Source organism: Leucopleurus acutus (genome assembly GCF_964270905.1).
Source record: "Leucopleurus acutus genome assembly, chromosome: 1".
Taxonomy (NCBI): domain Eukaryota; kingdom Metazoa; phylum Chordata; class Mammalia; order Artiodactyla; family Delphinidae; genus Leucopleurus; species Leucopleurus acutus.
In genome coordinates, this window is record NC_139142.1 from 84,673,836 (window position 1) to 84,690,300 (window position 16,465).

Genomic DNA, 16,465 nt, shown 5'->3' on the forward strand with positions numbered 1-16,465 from the left:
CACCAGAAACAAACAAACAAAAAAAAAAACGAGTGTTTTGGGAGACTTAGGTGTGACTGTTTGGATTTCATTCATTTTTGGTGCCGGCAGGGTCCCAGGCTATGCAGCCATCACAATAGTGATGAAATATCATGTCTCTCTTATTGCATAAATAATGGTGAAAGGCACCCGCATCCCCCAGCTGGAGCCCACACAGTTGGGAGGGTGACCTCCACTGGACACAGGCATTTGGGCAAGTGGTCCAGAGAGGTTCACCCAGGGCACCCAGGGAGGGAACATCAGGAACTGATGTACAGGTAAGGGCCCAGATCCTACCTCGTGAGGCATTCATGGTATGAACCACACAGTCTTTTGAAGAAAAGGCTTTATATGAAAGATTGCATCTTGTTTCTGTATAAAGGCCTTTATCCTTTATATAGAAACTATATTTAAAAAACTAGTCATAATAAAAATGCCTATTTTTTATAAAAATAGTGTCTAACGCTAGTAGACTGACCTTGGGCTGGCCCCCCGTCCCCTCTGTGGCCACAGGGCCAGGACACTGCACGCACCAATTCATGTTTTTTCTGGATTTAAATCCTGCCATTGACCAAGGAGCCTTGGGGACGTGTAACCACGCTAACTGAAGACTGGGGAGAACCACCGCTTTTCTTACTCTAGTTTAAGTATGATAAACTTTGCTACAACCTGTTGCCAGACAAGTAAAGCTAATCTTCAGATTTCAACGTGACTTGAAATGAATACTAGAACTCTTGCCAGGGGTTAATAAAGGTTGTGAGTTCCAAATTTCTAACCAAATACAACTTTGCTGGGAAGGCCGCAAGGTTGGGGGAGCCCTGGGAGGGCCGGCCAGCAGGCGCTGGGATGGATGCTCCCTGCGGCCTGGCCGCGGGCTCTGCGGGCCTACAGAAGGGACGGGGACACGCAGAAATGGTGCATCCTCCTCTCAAAGCTGGGGCAGCAGTCTACTCTGTGGTAGACAGTTTGGAGAGAACAGAAACCTTCTCAGCTGTTTTTTTTTCACTCCAAATAGAGCAAGAGACAAAATAAATAAGCTGGTCTTTGCTGCTTCCCGGTGCTCTCTGAGGGACAGCCAGGTTCAAAATGATGGACAGTCCAGTGAAGCCCAGCAGAGCCCCCAGCTGACACGCCCTGGATCCTGGGATTCCACATCTGGGCTTCTCTAGGCTTTGGAGGACTCCTTGGACGATTTTCCTTTCTTCTCAACGCTTCCATCCCTGTATCCACCCCGTCCCCCCAACATTTTAGTAGAAACCCTGGGAATTTTAAGGTGAAAGGATCTCATCTAGTGTCCAGTGTCTGCCCTCCCCTTTCTACAGATGGGGAAACCGAGGCACAGAGAGGGCAGTGTCTCGCCCAGGGTCGCTCAGTGAGTCAGTGGCAGTGGGGGCCTCTGGCCCAGGCCCCCCAATTCTAGCCCCACACCGCCCTCGCTGTGTGCGGCTTGCCCCTCAGTCGGCGTTCGGCAAGGATTTCCTGTGGGAGGGTGGCACGAGGTGCGGGGGCAGGCTGTTGGGCAGCTCATAGCCATCGAGCTTGATCTTGATGAGGTGCTTGGCCAGTGCGAATTCCTCCTCGTCCAGCATGCCGTCGCAGTCACAGTCGGCCAGCTTCCAGATCTTGCCCAGGACGCTGTTGGGCAGCTTGGAGGTCACCATCTCCTTCTTGGCGTTGACGCCCGATATCTTGCCGTTGACGGGCGACAGGGTGTAGAAGAGCTCATCGTAGACAGGCTTGTCTTTGGCCACAACCCACTCCTCCTCATCGGCACCCTCCTTGGCGCCCTCCCCGTAGCCCTGGTTGAAGGGGCCCTCGGCGGTGCCGTCGAAGGCCCCGCCCTGCACCAGCTGCGTGGGCATGCTCGTCTCCTCCTGGCTGATGAGGCTCATCAGGGACGAGATCTTGCTGCTCAGCATGTTGTCCACGGCCTCGATCAGCTTGGGCTTCAGCGAGTGGAATTTGGTGAAGTCATAGCTCTCAAGCTGTTCCTGGAAAAGGAGAAGCCACAGATTTGGTTAACATCCTCCCTGCAGGAAGCAAATGAGGAGAGGGATGGCTGGAGGGGACAAATGCTCCCTTAAAGCAGGCAGCCCATGCTCTGGGCTGTCCAGAGCTCTCTCTCTCTTGGGTGGGGTCCCCACATCCGAACCCACCAGACACAGGAGTGGCTTTTGGAACAAGAGACAAGATGCATGGGATGCAACATTTTCCTACGGTAGCTAATCTGGGCTGGCAGTGGCATGAGGGATGGTGATCCCCTAGGGCTTTGAGACAAAATTCCTTTCCCCCTGTCTTTTTTTAAAAAAGCACTCTAGAGATCTACTATTTTATCTTTTAAAGTATTTTACCTACCTTACATACTTCAGTTGATTTTCACAACAATGCTGGGAGTCAGGAAGAGCAGGTATTAATAACCCCATTTCACAGAGAGCACAAGGGGTGTCCTGGCGGAGTCAAGACAATAGCCCATGCCTCCTGCCGCTCGACTAGCCTCTTTGTGCTGTAACATGAAGCTGCGACAGAGCTGTCAGTAGAACTAATTTAGGTAAAATGATTATTTAAAGACGACGTTGATCAGTTAAAAAAATGTAGTTTAGGGTACAAATAGGTACAAATTGAAATTGGAAAGAGAGAGAGGAGTAGGGATGGGAAGGGCAAGTATAAATGCAGCCAGTAGAGATGAGTAGTACTAGCATGGTCAGGGCAGGTCTCGGCTGCATCTCCCAGGACAGCTGGGAGGAGCAGACAGAGCACAGGGTTTGCAGATGGCCCTAGGGGACGCGGCAATTGCCTGGCCAGGATGGGAGCCAACTGTAGATGCCACAGAGGCTCTGTGGATGGCTCTGTAGAAATAGTCCTTCCTGCCTTGGTTACCCTTCCTTCCATCCAACCATCCATCCATCCATCCATCCATCCATCCATCCATCCATCCAACATTTACTGACCATTTGTTATGTGCCAGGCCCTGTTCTGGGATATAAATATGAAAAGCCACAGTCTCTGCCTTCAGGGAGCTTATATTTCAAAAACGGCTTGACTTAGTTTACAGTGAAACAATGATAACATGAAATAGAAGAAAGTCATGAACAAAGGGAAAAGCCAAGTAATTGAAAGGAAGAGGAGGGGAATCATCACATCAGATAATGAAGGCTGAGAAAAGCTACACTCCTCAGCTGCCCTGGCTGGGGAGCCGGCGGGGAGAAACCACCTGTTCATCACAAGAAAGACAAACCTTCTCTGGCCCTGAACTGTGGAAGTCACTTAGGCAACTGTATAAGGGGCCTCAAAGATCTAGTGAAAATGTCTTAATAGCAGTTTTGCCAAACAAACGCAGAGAATTCCAGGTATGGCAGTTTTTATATGGACTCTACGTGAAGTATGTCTGTTTGGACAATCCTAGAGGGCCAGAGAGGGGCCAGCCAGGTGTGCAGTTTTCTGGAGATGAGACAGGGAGGCTCTCAAGAGAAAGAGCTTTCACATTCCCCTCAGACCTGACTGTTCTGGACAGAAGCAATGGGACAGGGAGTTAAGAAAAAACAAAGCTTTGTGCTACCATAAATATTACACTTTCATTGTAAAAAATTGGGGAAAAAACTGGTAAACAAAAATAAGAATCTTAAATCACTTATAATACCATCACCCAGCAATGACTTTTGCTAACATTTTTGGGCATACGTTTATAGCCATTTTTACAAACACACACACACTCTTTAACTGAAATAAGACCACACTATTTAACAACCTGCATTTTAAAGAAATAATATGTCACAGCTTTCCATGATATCAATTTTTATACAACCTTTAAAATTTTTTTTTAATTTGACTTAATTTTTAAATTGAAGTATGGCTGATTTACAATATTGTGTTAGTTTCAGGTATACAGCACATTGATTCAGTTTTATATAAATATAAAGTGATTTGGTTTTATATATACATATACTTTTATTTTTAAACATCTTTATTGGAGTATAATTGCTTTACAATGGTGTATATATACATATACTTTTTCAGTTTCTTTTCCATTTTAGGTTATTACAAGATATGATATAGTTCCCTGTGCTATATGGTAAAAACCTGTTACTCAGCCATAGAAAGGAATGAAATATTGCTATTTGCAGCAACATGGATGGACCTCGAGATTATTATACTAAATGAAGTAAGTCAGACAGAGAAAGACAAATACCATATGATATCACTTATATGTGGAACCTAAAAAATAATACAAATGAACTTATTTGCAAAACAGAAACAGACTCAAGATACAGAAAACAAACTTATGATTACCAAAGGGGAAGAAGGGAGAGGGATAAATTAGGAGAATGGGATTAACAGATACACATTAATATATATAAAATAGATAAACTTATTTTCAATAGCTACGTGATATTGACCTGTATAGCTGGGCCTTTCCTCATTTACCCTGTCCATGTAATTGGAAGTTTAGGTCGTTTCCAATGGAGAATCAAAATTGTGGTCTCTAGGGTGTGCTGGCAGGGCAGACATTCTAGGCTGTTATTCTGAAGTGGAGCCCTGAGCTTTAGACGGTGGAGAGGACAGAGCGGAAAGCAAAACAGCCTGACATATCTTGGAAACGTGCCCCCAACACTCTTCTCAGTAGCCAACTCTGTGACTGTCAAAGCAGGCTGGCCTGGGCTGCCACCTAGCACTCAGCCTGAGCTCAGCTCAGAGTGGTGGGGTAGCACAGGCCTGGTTTCTAAGGTACATTCCAGTTTTCATGTCCTCCATCCTCACTGACAGACCACAGTCACCTGCACATCATCCCAACATCAGCACCAAACAATGCTGCTAACACTTTGGGGTCCCGCTGCCGGCACCTCGGTCAGCCAAGGGAACTGAGAAGAGAAAGCCTAGGAGGAGGAGAGCAGGCAGCCCACACAAAAATCCCAGTGCTGCTGGGGTAAACAAGTCTGGATTCCCCTGGGTGCATGAACACCTACCCTATTTCCTCATGAATGAGCCTGAGCTCTGGGCACACACAGAGCCTCTGTGTCCGGCTAAGTGGACAAATGAGGGCGGTGCCCACCCAAACTTTCCACCCGCCTGCAGGCGACATGGATTCAGACTGCAAACCTCTGGAAAACTAGCCAGGGGAAATGGCCACATATTGGCAGGGGTGGACAGGAAGCAGCGGCAGCAGCCGTTCCCACCCCAGAGGGCACGCATGAAGTAAGCCCTACACTCTCATCCCTGTGGTACCCGCCTGCCCAGCCCTGGCCAGGGGGGTGGGGTCCAAGTTAAACCACACCATCCCTGTCCTCCACCAGGGTGGCTCCAAAGCTTTTTACTGGGATGAACACACACTGGAGAATTTAAAGAGCTACCCATCAGACAATTGTATGCATCAAAGCCGCCAAGCGCGGGATCCTGGAATTCCCCCACAAGAGACAAAGGTCAATCCCAGCCTAGCCTCTTCTGGGTTCTCCCTTGCCTGCTCACTCCCAGCCTGTACCAGAAGCTGTTTTTGAATCCACTTGGATGGTCTGAGCAGATGGGGATGGCTCTGCCGCCCTCTGCTGTTGAAATGTTTTTTTTTTTAATTTTAAGATTTTATTATTTTTTAACATCTTTATTGGAGTATAATTGCTTTACAATGGTGTGCTAGTTTCTGCTTTATAGCAAAGTGAATCAGTTATACATATACATATATCCCATATCTCTTCCCTCTTGCATCTCCCTCCCTCCCACCCTCCCTATCCCACCCCTCTAGGTGGTCACAAAGCACGGAGCTTATCTCCCTGTGCTATGCGGCTGCTTCCCACTAGCTATCTACCTTATGTTTGGTAGTGTATGTATGTCCATGCCTCTCTCTCACTTTGTCACAGCTTACCCTTCCCCCTCCCCATATCCTCAAGTCCATTCTCTAGTAGGTCTGTGTCCCAGTTCTCCAAGGAGGACAACTGCATCAGCAATCAAGGTGGCCTTGCTAGTGTTCCCTCATTCTGCAGCACGGACACGTCAGCGCAGCAAAGCAGATTCCCTCCCCAATGGGTGTAGGGCTGACACAGGCCCTGGGCAAAAGCCTGCAAAATACAATTGGCTCTTTGCTACGGTCAAGAGTCACCTTGACCAGCTTGGAGAACAGAGACTTAAAGCCGGCCCTGGTGAGCTCTCCGTGAGATCCTGGGGTGTGCAAAGATCATAATCAAGTCATCTCCAAGCTTCTGCCCCTGCCGCTGTCCCAGACACAGTAAGGCTGAATGCCTGTGTTGGGGAAGATGTCAGATGCTCAACAGACTCAGGGATGTGGAGGCCTTGACCCACACCAGGAACCCCCAGAGCTTCCTGGGTGACAGCAAACTAGCTTGAAGTAGTAAGCACACCCTCTGGGCTCCAGGCCTGCCTTGCTCCCTGGGGATTCCCTGAAAGGACTGGGGTGGTATGATCAGGGCCTGGCTGGCTTCCCAAGGAAGAATCCTCACCCAGCTTCCAGGGGTTTGCTCCAGAAACCACTGGTCTATAATCCCTGTGGGAGTCAGGCCTAGGTCAGGGTCTGAGAAACTCATTACCCTAGAGCCTGCTACGATATAAACATACACTAACTTATTAATTAACCTACTCAACACGTATTCACTGAGTACCTGCTACACCCCAGGGGCTGGGGATATGGCCGAGAACAGGACATGGGTCACTGGCTTCATGGAATTACAGCCTTCTATGGGAGACACTAAATAAGACACTGAGTAAATGAATTATACCAAAGCACAGAGACACTTATGTTGTAACAAGGAGCACAAGTCCCAACAAGGGGCTTTGCTGCCAAAACGTCACTGCCAGTTACAGTCATAGCAGCAAAACTGTAACCCAGAATGGACCTCTGTAGGGGCAAGGATTTTTATTTTTGCTGTTTGTTCAATGATTTATTCCAGGGGCCTAGAACAGCGCCTGGCCATAGTAGACTTAATTACTATTCTTAGGTGAACGCACAAATGAACACAGATGATGGGAGGACTGTGTGGATGGTAGGCACCCGGCAGGTAGGACCCCTGCTCCCAGTCCCAGGGCACCCAGGAGTCCAATGAAGGGGCCAAGGTGCCTGGTGCGGCGCCTAACCACAGGGTCTCAGTGAAGGTTCAGGCCCTCCCTGTATTGCCCGGCTACATGGGCCAAGGCTGCTCCCGAGACCTGGGGTGAGGGACTGCCCCTGTGACCAGCTCTGAGAGGCCTGGATGCCCTCTGACCGGCCAGGCCCAGGCTAGCATGGTCAGGAGTAGCTCTGGTCACAGAGTTTGCTCCCTCCGTTCGGGAGCTCCCTGGAGACGGGCAGGGGAGGCCTGTCAGGGAGACTTCAGGTCTCGGGAGCCGCACCTTGTGGGTCGGGCATCAAGGGAGCCTCAGGAGGCCAGTGAGCCACAGACGTCCCATCAGGCCATCGTGAGCACTGTGTATTTACTCACAGCTTTCATTTCAGTCAGGAAACCAATTTCCCTTCCAAAGTATCTGAAGGATGCCAGGAAACAGCTGTCCTTCAGTTTGGTCATGGGGTACAGGGCATAACCCAAGGGTGCGAAAGCAGAACCTGCTCAGGAAGAGGCCCCAGGAGCCCTCAAATTAGCCATCTTAGGACCAGAAAAAAATCCAATTTATCCTCTGAGTACAGGAATATCAACTTTACTTCTAAAAAAAAAAGTGTTTCTATGTATTTTTTTTTTTTTTTTTTTTTTTTTGCGGTACGTGGGCCTCTCACTGTTGTGGCCTCTCCCGTTGCGGGAGCACAGGCTCCAGACGCGCAGACTCAGTGGCCATGGCTCACAGGCCCAGCCACTCCGTGGCATGTGGGATCTTCCCGGACCGGGGCACAAACCTACGTCCCCTGCATCGGCAGGCGGACTCTCAACCACTGCGCCACCAGGGAAGCCCCTATGTATTTTTTTAAGCCCACTAAATCATATTGGACTAGATCGTATATACCAGATGCATTCACCCTGATCCCAGGCATCACAGCAGTAAGTGTAACCCACTCCTATTTCAGTGTGTACGTTATATACAGAGAGTTTACATTAACAAACCCCTTGGGATCGATGCTTCCCCTCCTGCGGCCTGATCTTGCCTCTGCACCTGTGCTTCCTCCTCCCTGACCCTCCCCCGCAAACCGACCCCCATCCCCACCCCAGGCAGGCTGGCAGCTCACAGGCCCAGAGTCTCCAGGGTGCAGCCAGTGTGCTGTACGCTCTCTTTGGCCCATGTAGATTCTTTGAAATTCTGAGCCAAAATTTGAAAACCAGGGTACTTTACATACAAATCCAGATCTCTGGCTTCTCATGAAATATCCAGGCCTGCACTCCCACGGGGCAGCAACCACTGGGCAAGATGGGGCCTCCCCACTGAGCGGGGAAGGGCACACGCTCCCCAATCTGCTCCCACCGTGTGCCCTGCAAGTCCTCACTCACTGCACTTACAGAATTGTTTTCCTCCCAGTAGGGACTTGTTTCTCAGGACCCACATCTCTACCAAATGTGAGAAAACAAGAGGTGGTCGGAGGGGGCACCCCAGTTTCCTTTGGCGTGGCCCGCCGGCCTCACTTGTTTGAGTTACTTCTGGCTGGTGGCTGCAGGCATCTGAGTTGTGTTGCCTGCTTTCCAGAGGGCTGTGACCTCCAGGGCAGATGGGTCCTTGCACCGGACAAGGAGATGGTCAGTCAGGCTCTCTGAGGAGCCAGGTGAGGCGGCCTCGCTCGGGAGGGCATGGTCAGTGTCAAAATCAAGGTCACCTAACACCATGGCGGGGAGGTGGACACACGGGTCAGGCCAGGGTGGCAGCACCCACTCGGGGTCACCTGGGGCTGCCCAGACACATGTCAGGGAGATTCTGAAATTAGGCCAAAGGCTGCCCGAAGCTGGCCTTTAAGCAAACTCTTCAGTGAGCACAGCCTGCTGTGTCTGGTGAACTCCCGCCGTGGCCACAGCCCGCCACGGCCTCTGACTGAGCCCGCAGCAGCGACGCTGCCCAAGCGCGTAATCCCACAGTGCAGGGTAGCGCGGGGGACGGCCGGCTTCTGGAGGCCCCTGGAAGTGACCTCCAAGGTCACTCTCAGCTCTAATTCCCTTAAAGTTCTGGGATTCTAAAAAACAGGTGTCACTTCTGTGCCAAAACAGCCCTGAACACAGCCTAAGGGAGCTGTTCATAGGACTTTTTTCAGGTGAGCTTAATTTACTTCTCGAAATGTCTCCCTTTTTGTTTAAATGTTTCAGGAAGCAAGCAATTTCTGCTTTATTCACAGGAGCCTATTATCATGTATTACTAGGAAGACGGATTTACCGTGTTCTCCTCCATTCTAAACCATGAAACCCAAATGTGTACCCAGCAACCAGCCGGACAAGCTGGCAGTGCCCCTCCATCCCCACTGGTGACTTTGTGATGGGCCCTCTGTACCTGCATTGCCTTGACCTCGGGGAAGTCCCCTGCAGAAATCTGGTATTCTCGCTGCAGCTGAATGTAGATTTCTGGCAACCTGCTGATAAGCTCTCTCTTCTTGTTTTCTTTTCCAAATACACTTGGCATCTCCTTCTTCAGGTGGCTGATGATGTAGGCATGTACCTGAAGGGGTATATGTCAGTGAGGACGGGCCATTTAGAAGTGCACCAGAGAAGGACAAACAAGATGGCATCTTACACGCATCACAGCACATAACAGGCATCCCCACAAAGTCATGGTGCTCAGGACAGAAGGAGGGCAAGGACCAGGGGGGAAGGTATGGGGGCACCCGAGTGGGAAAGACCTTGGTTCTGGTGCTTAACCTCAGAAGACCTAAGAGAAAGTTTCACCAGGGCCAGTGCATGCAAGCACCAGCAAATGAAGCTGGAGGCAGATGGAAATGGCTGATCTGCATGGAAATCTGTGCCCGGTGAACAGTGAGATGAGAACACCCATAACCTCCCCGTAGACAGTTTAGGCCCCGAGATCACTGAAGTCATTTCTGCACAAGACCAGCTGCCTAGGGCCAGGCCAGACAGCAGAAGCTCCGTCTGAGAGAGGGACCCCTGGTACATGAGGGGGGAGCCCCAGAAACGTTGGTCACCCAGGGCTAGCAGGCCTGGCACTGTTACCCGAAGCGTGGTGAATCCTGCTGGGAGGGCTCTAGTTGGCTTTCGTCACTTCCTTCCCTAACATTTCCACCCTTCTACTGATTTCCAACTTTAGGATATTAAGAAACACTCATTACAAAAGTTCTCTTTGTACAGCAGAAACTAACAAAACATTGTAAAGCAATTATACTCCAATAAAGATGTTTAAAAAAAAAGTTCTCTTTGTATACCTAGAGTTCTACAGAGTAATTTAGAAGTCAAGAAAATAACTAAAATAAGAAAAGATGAAAAACAGGGCAGTGATTACAAAAAGAAAATGACTGTGTAGCTATGGAAAATCCTATTAAAGAAAGCAGAGGTCTACTATAATCTTGTGGAAGAATGGAAATTGAATAAAGGGGGTAAGCAGAAACATCCCATGGCTCAGCTGAGGGCCTCTGTGTATGGACATACACTGGGCACAGCCAAAAACATTTTGCTAAGATTTGAACTCTAAACTAAGTGCATAATGCAAATGCTGACAGGCTCGGACCAGACAACGCTAACTTCTCCATCTACATTATGGTCATTTTAACATAAGCACACACTGAGCTGCCTGACTATTGCTACAAGTATAGATTGGGAGAGATGCTTCTAAATCTTCCTGTCGCTAGTAAACTTATTTATTTATTTATTTATTTATTTGGAAACATCTTTATTGGAGTATAATTCCTTTACAATGGTGTGTTAGTTTCTGCTTTATAACAAAGTGAATAGTAAACTTATTTACTTTTCAAATTAAAACAGCTTAAAATGTTTACACGATTCTTTAAGATAACCAGAGAAATCCAAGGTTTGGGAATTTAGAACGACGGGCTTTTAACTGCATTCCTGAGGATATGATGAATAAGTGGTAGAACTAGTAAGACTGGTCATTTCCTTGTCTTGGTTAGTGAATGCCTGGCTTGGTTTGGATGAGGCTGGGGACGGCCCCGTGTAGGTCCGAAGGCCTTGGCGGGACCGCCATATTCCATCGGGGAGAACCAACTATCACCAGCTGTCCTTGCATCATTTCCTTGGCCTCGGCCCTCCTGGATCCTCTGGACTGGGCCTGTGGACCCCTCTCTCTTCCGTGCTCTGGCCTGCCCTGCTCTGGAGCCCATCCCAGCTGAAGCAGGAAGTCCCACTACCTGCTCAGCTTCCCATCCACGAGGGCGTCTTTCCAAGACCCCTTCCCAGAGCCCAGGCCTGGGGCAGCTGCCAGGTCCCTGCAGAGCTCCCCAAGTCCCCTCCCCACCTATCAGTGTGGTACCTGGGAACTGCCAGGCCCCTGTGCAGGTAAGGCTGACTCCCTACCCAGCCCCTAGCTCCCCTGGGAATGGCACCCTGCTCTTGAACACCGCCTGGTCCCCAGGGGCCTGCTTTCCCTGGGCTGGGCTGCAGGTGATGTGCCCCTGCCACAGCCCTCCACCCATCGCCTGGCACCAGCTCCCTCATCCCTGCCCTCATGGTGCTCACCGCTGATGACTGAGGCTGCTGGATAATGGGCCAACCTTTGACGCCAGGCCTCCAGGGCCCTGACGTAACTGGGGCAGTTCCTGTGCCAGGTCTCAACTCCCTCCTCCTCCCACCTGCCTGGCTCTACCTGAGTCATGACCCTCAGGTGACCTGCTCATGCTGCAGGCTGCTCTCAGCCTCAACTACTGGCCTGTTTCGTGGAAGTCCCCTGTTGTACTGCCTCTGCATGGCCTCCCCCTCCTGCCCTTCCCTGGGCATCCTAAGACAATAACCCAGGGTCAGATTCTATGCATGGGCCCTGCCTTTAAGAAGCTTATCAAGTTACAAGGTAAATTATAATCCTTAGAATCACAGAGTATTACATCTGGAAGGGGCTCCCTATATCTGATTGAATTCCTGGTTCCAGGAAGTTCATATGACTTACTCAAGGTCACGCAACTAGTTAGGAGATGCCAAGCTGGCAGTAGCATTTAACTATCTTACTGCCTCATTCCCTATCTTATAGAATTAACTGCTTTTTGTGGGTATGAATTAAAAATCGTACTGAAGCTGCTGAAGTCTGGAATTCAGAGTGAACTATGTCCTACGGAACAACGTTGAGGTTTGGCTTCTGATCGTTCCTAACTCACAGGGAAGCTTTGGAAAGGTCATGTACTCTTCTCTCCCCATGCATAAAAAATGGATACGTTATGGCACACACACTGCGAACACCACGCAGAATGTGGGAAAGACTGCAATCTTCTAGCGGGACGGTGCCTTGTGATTTTCTAAGGACTCTCGGTAAACAAGGGACAGCCTGGGTGGCTGAAATCCCCAGTCAACTTGAAAAGCTCGTGTCTGCCTTTATGTGTCAAAGATGTGTCTCCAAACAAACGCAGGCCCTGGGGCCAGATCCTGCGATGGTCCAGGGAAGGAGGTAGTAACAGTCTGATCTTTTGTTCTTTATAATAAGGGAAAATTAATTGAGAGGAAGAGGAATAGGAAGGAGAAGATGGGGAGAAAGAGGAGGTGGGCAGGATGGGACTGCGTGTTTGAAGGCCGGGCCAGGCGCTGCCACCGCTGCCCACGCGCTCGCTGAGCAACCCTGCGCAAGCTGTCTCCTCCCTAGCCTCGGCTTGCTCACCCCCAACCTGGGGATTACAGCCCTCACCTCACAGGGCTGTGGTTATGAGAATCGAGAGAGGGCACAGATTTGAATGTACTTTGTCCTCTAGAAAGGGGACTAGAAATGTTGTTATTGACTAATGGCCAAAGACCTATAGCTGGCGGGGTAGTAACGCCAGAGGAGGCTTGTGGCTATTTAGTCCTTACTGAATAATGAATAAACTCTATATATTTAAATAGAACATGATGAATTTGGCTTCCAAGTTCTTAATTCACAAGTGAATGACAATGAACCCTGGGGAACGTTTGAACATTGTTGTCTTGTTCAATTCACTCTTTCCCTTATATAAAACTAGAAAAGCCCCAACTCATCAAATGGTGATGACCAAGGGTAAGTCAAATGGCTCAAAATGTCAATTTTTTTCTGGGCTAATAACTCAATGAGCAGAAAAAGATGTACTCCCCTTTAAACGAACAGGGATTTATAGTTCACATCTACACTCTGACACAATCTCATTAACTGCGTCCATGACAAGTGTTTGTATCTCCAAGGCTGACAAGCATGTACACAGAGTAATACTGGGAATTTCCACTGTGGGCTTGGAGCAACTGTGGCAATTTCCACTGTGGGCAACCCCCAGCAGCAAGTGCTGGAAGCTTGAGGTGCTCATGGACAATAGGAATGGAAATGCCCATGGAATTTGGATACTGGGGAGACATGTGGGGGAAGTCAGGCTGGGATACATTGTTCTGCACTGGGCAACCTTAGAGTTGCCCAGGTTTAATATGACCTGATGGAGATCTGCATCTTTGCAGGCCCAGCTGGAAACGTGCAGAGAACATTTAACCTCTGGGGATCAGCACATTTTATATATATATAAATTTACTTTTATTTATTTACTTATTTATGGCTGTGTTGGGTCTTTGTTGCTGTGTGCAGGCTTTCTCTAGTTGTGGTGAGTGGGGGCTTCTCTTGTTGCAGAGCACGGGCTCTAGGTGCGTGGGCTTCAGTAGTTGTGGCACGCAGGCTCAGTAGTTGTGGCTCACGGGCTCTAGAGCACAGGCTCAGTAGTTGTGGCACATGGGCTTAGTTGTTCCGTGGCATGTGGCATCTTCCTGGACCAGGGATTGAACCTGTGTCCCCTGCACTGGCAGGCAGATTCTTAACCACTGCGCAACCAGGGAAGTCCCTGGGGGTCAGCACATTTTAAAATTGGGTTTACTATGATACAAAAATTTCAGTTCCTAAACTAAAGACCCAGAAGATGAACCCATGGGGTGGTAAGAGTGTGAGGCTTCAAGATGCAGCTGATTGGCTCCCACTTGGAGGTTTGTTATTCTGTTGAAATCAAAGCTGGCACCAACAGCACATATGATTCTGAAGAGCCTTAAAGGGCATGTGAGGGGGCCTACCCAGTCATCTGATGGTGGCCATCAAAGAGACAGGCTCTCCTGGGTGGACACAAGTACTGACACACCCCCAGTAGCTTGGGGCTGCCAACTGAGCTATTTTTAAACGCCCCCTGGAGGACTAAGCATCAAAGGGATAGTCATCAGCCACTGCAGAATGATTTTTACATAACTTAGCCTGGGTCCACGTGGTGAATTTCAAAAAGTCTAACTTCTCCCCAGAAGGAATAGGCGGTGCAGACAGACCAGAAAGCTGCCCCTGCACGCTACACGTGACTAAGAGGAAAACACGCTTTGAAGACGAAACTAAATTGCACAGAACTATAGTAAACCCCCCAAATCAATGACCCCTCCTTTTCTTTCTCAGTTTTAGTTGTTCCTTCCTCAAATGTTGACTCATTTTTTTACTGAATGAAGGTTTCCAAGTGGGTGGGAACCTTTCCTATCCTTGGGCAGCGTGCTTATAAAGGGTGGGGTCCTACAGTAAACTTGCCTTGCTATTTACCTTTGTGCATTTATCCCATAAACTACTATGATTTGGAGTTTGAACCTTATTTCTTTAACTTGGCTATTTTAATTATAGCTGAATAAAACTAAATTCTTATTTTCTAAACTTATTTTGGGCTTTCCCCAAATAGGTTACTCTACAAAATCATGAAATGAAACTTGACTAGCATCTTAGATTGTGACATCCTTCAAAGAAGGATGTCTACTGATATCATAAGATACAATCTTTGGGGCTAACCAAAAAACCCACTCTAAAGGTTTCCTGTTCCTTGAAACAGAGAGTTGGGAAAAAAATATAAATAGAAAAAGCAGGGAAATCATTAAGTTTCAAGAGATCTTTAGTAAGAGTGCCATTTTTCATATTATTAAAATGTCATCTTGGGCTTCCTTGGTGGTGCAGTGGTTAAGAATCCGCCTGCCAATGCAGGGGACACGGGTTCGAGCCCTGGTCTGGAAAGATCCCACATGCAGTGGAGCAATTAAGCCTGTGCGCCACAACTTCTGAGCCTGAGCTCTAGAGCCCTCGTGCCACAACTACTGAAGCCTGAGTGCCTAGAGCCCGTGCTCTGCAACAAGAGAAGCCACTGCAATAAAAAGCCTGTGCACCGCAACCATGAGTAGCCCCCACTCGCTGCAACTAGAGAAAGCCCGCGCACAGCAACGAAGACCCAACACAGCCATAAATAAATAAATAAATAAATAAATAAATAAATAAATAAATAAATGTCATCTTTATGATACCTCAAGTTTGACTACTGTAGAACCTGGCAGGACATTAACAACGCATTTCTGGCTTTATTTCTGGATGAGCCACAAATTCTACCTAATTCTGGTGGTCTATAAATAGACACACTCCATACCCCAACTCAGATCTGTCACCTCTCAGGTGACATCTGAAAACTTATCCTTTGCATGCTTGCAAAATGACAGCTCGACAAACCTCTAAACTTTGTAGGGTTTACGTGGATGGATAATTTTATAGAATAAACAGAATGACAGATTAATGCAGAATGCAAGGGCATAATAAGGAGCAACCAGATGTTGTCCACTCTGGATTTCAGGTGAATGCCTTCCGGACCAGGGAGTCAGGCCCACTGGAGTTTGAATCCATATTGTGTAACTTCAGGCTGGGGAGCCTTGGGCAAGTTATGTCACCTTTTTGAGCTTCAGTTCCCTTTTGTGAGAAATGAAGAGAATGCCCAAGTGCACTTACTGACAGGATCAGACCCTCAGGAAGGGTTGGCTTACCAAAGGAAAACTGGATCAAGAGAGATGAAGATTAATATATCAAAACCAAAGAGCATTTTTATGAAATAGAAACACTGCCAAGAGAAAAACTCAGGTGACTCCTTGTCCATTTCAGCAACAAGTTCACAAATGGAACATAAAACTGCAGATGGTGTATAAAGTGGATGGCATTGGTTAGTGGCCAAGGCCACTGTGCTGAGTTCGGCTTCTTCTCTGCCCAAGACTGTTTCCTGCCCCCCTTTGCAGTGTGGTGCTGCCCCAGGAACACACTGACACTGAGAAGCTCAGGCTGGAAACATCCGTACTTCAAACATTTTCCTTTATGAAAAGGAACAAGCCAGATACTATTCTTAGGGAAAAAAAGACAAGCTTTTTTCCTAGAAGTAAGCTCAGCAAGTTGACCGCCCCCTGCCCCTGCCCCCCGCCTCTACACAAGGGCTTTCATTATTCCCGGCGTCAGTACACAGCAGCATTCTGTGCCTCTCTAAACCCAGGCCATGCTGGCCCCTTCACAGGGCCCAACACTCAAGGATGGCAGCGAAGTCCCATGTGCTTGGCACCCCCAGTGAGCTCTCTGTTCTTTATTTATTTATATGACTAATGACAGCTGCGTCTTCAGTCACTAGGCCCTCAGC

The 16,465-nt window shown here is 48.5% G+C and overlaps 1 protein-coding gene across 1 annotated transcript in view; it reads right to left on the reverse strand.

Moving 5' to 3' along the window:
- Window positions 1-1,414: 1,414 nt before the first annotated feature.
- Window positions 1,415-16,465, reverse strand: part of EHD4 (EH domain containing 4) — an 86,365-nt gene continuing 71,314 nt past the window's right edge. The window contains exons 5-6 of the mRNA XM_082835365.1: window positions 9,412-9,576; window positions 1,415-2,009 (exon numbers count right to left, since the gene is read on the reverse strand). Of these exons, the coding sequence (XP_082691491.1) occupies window positions 1,473-2,009; window positions 9,412-9,576 (702 nt within the window). The 3' untranslated portion in view covers window positions 1,415-1,472. The remainder of the gene's footprint in view (window positions 2,010-9,411; window positions 9,577-16,465) is intronic.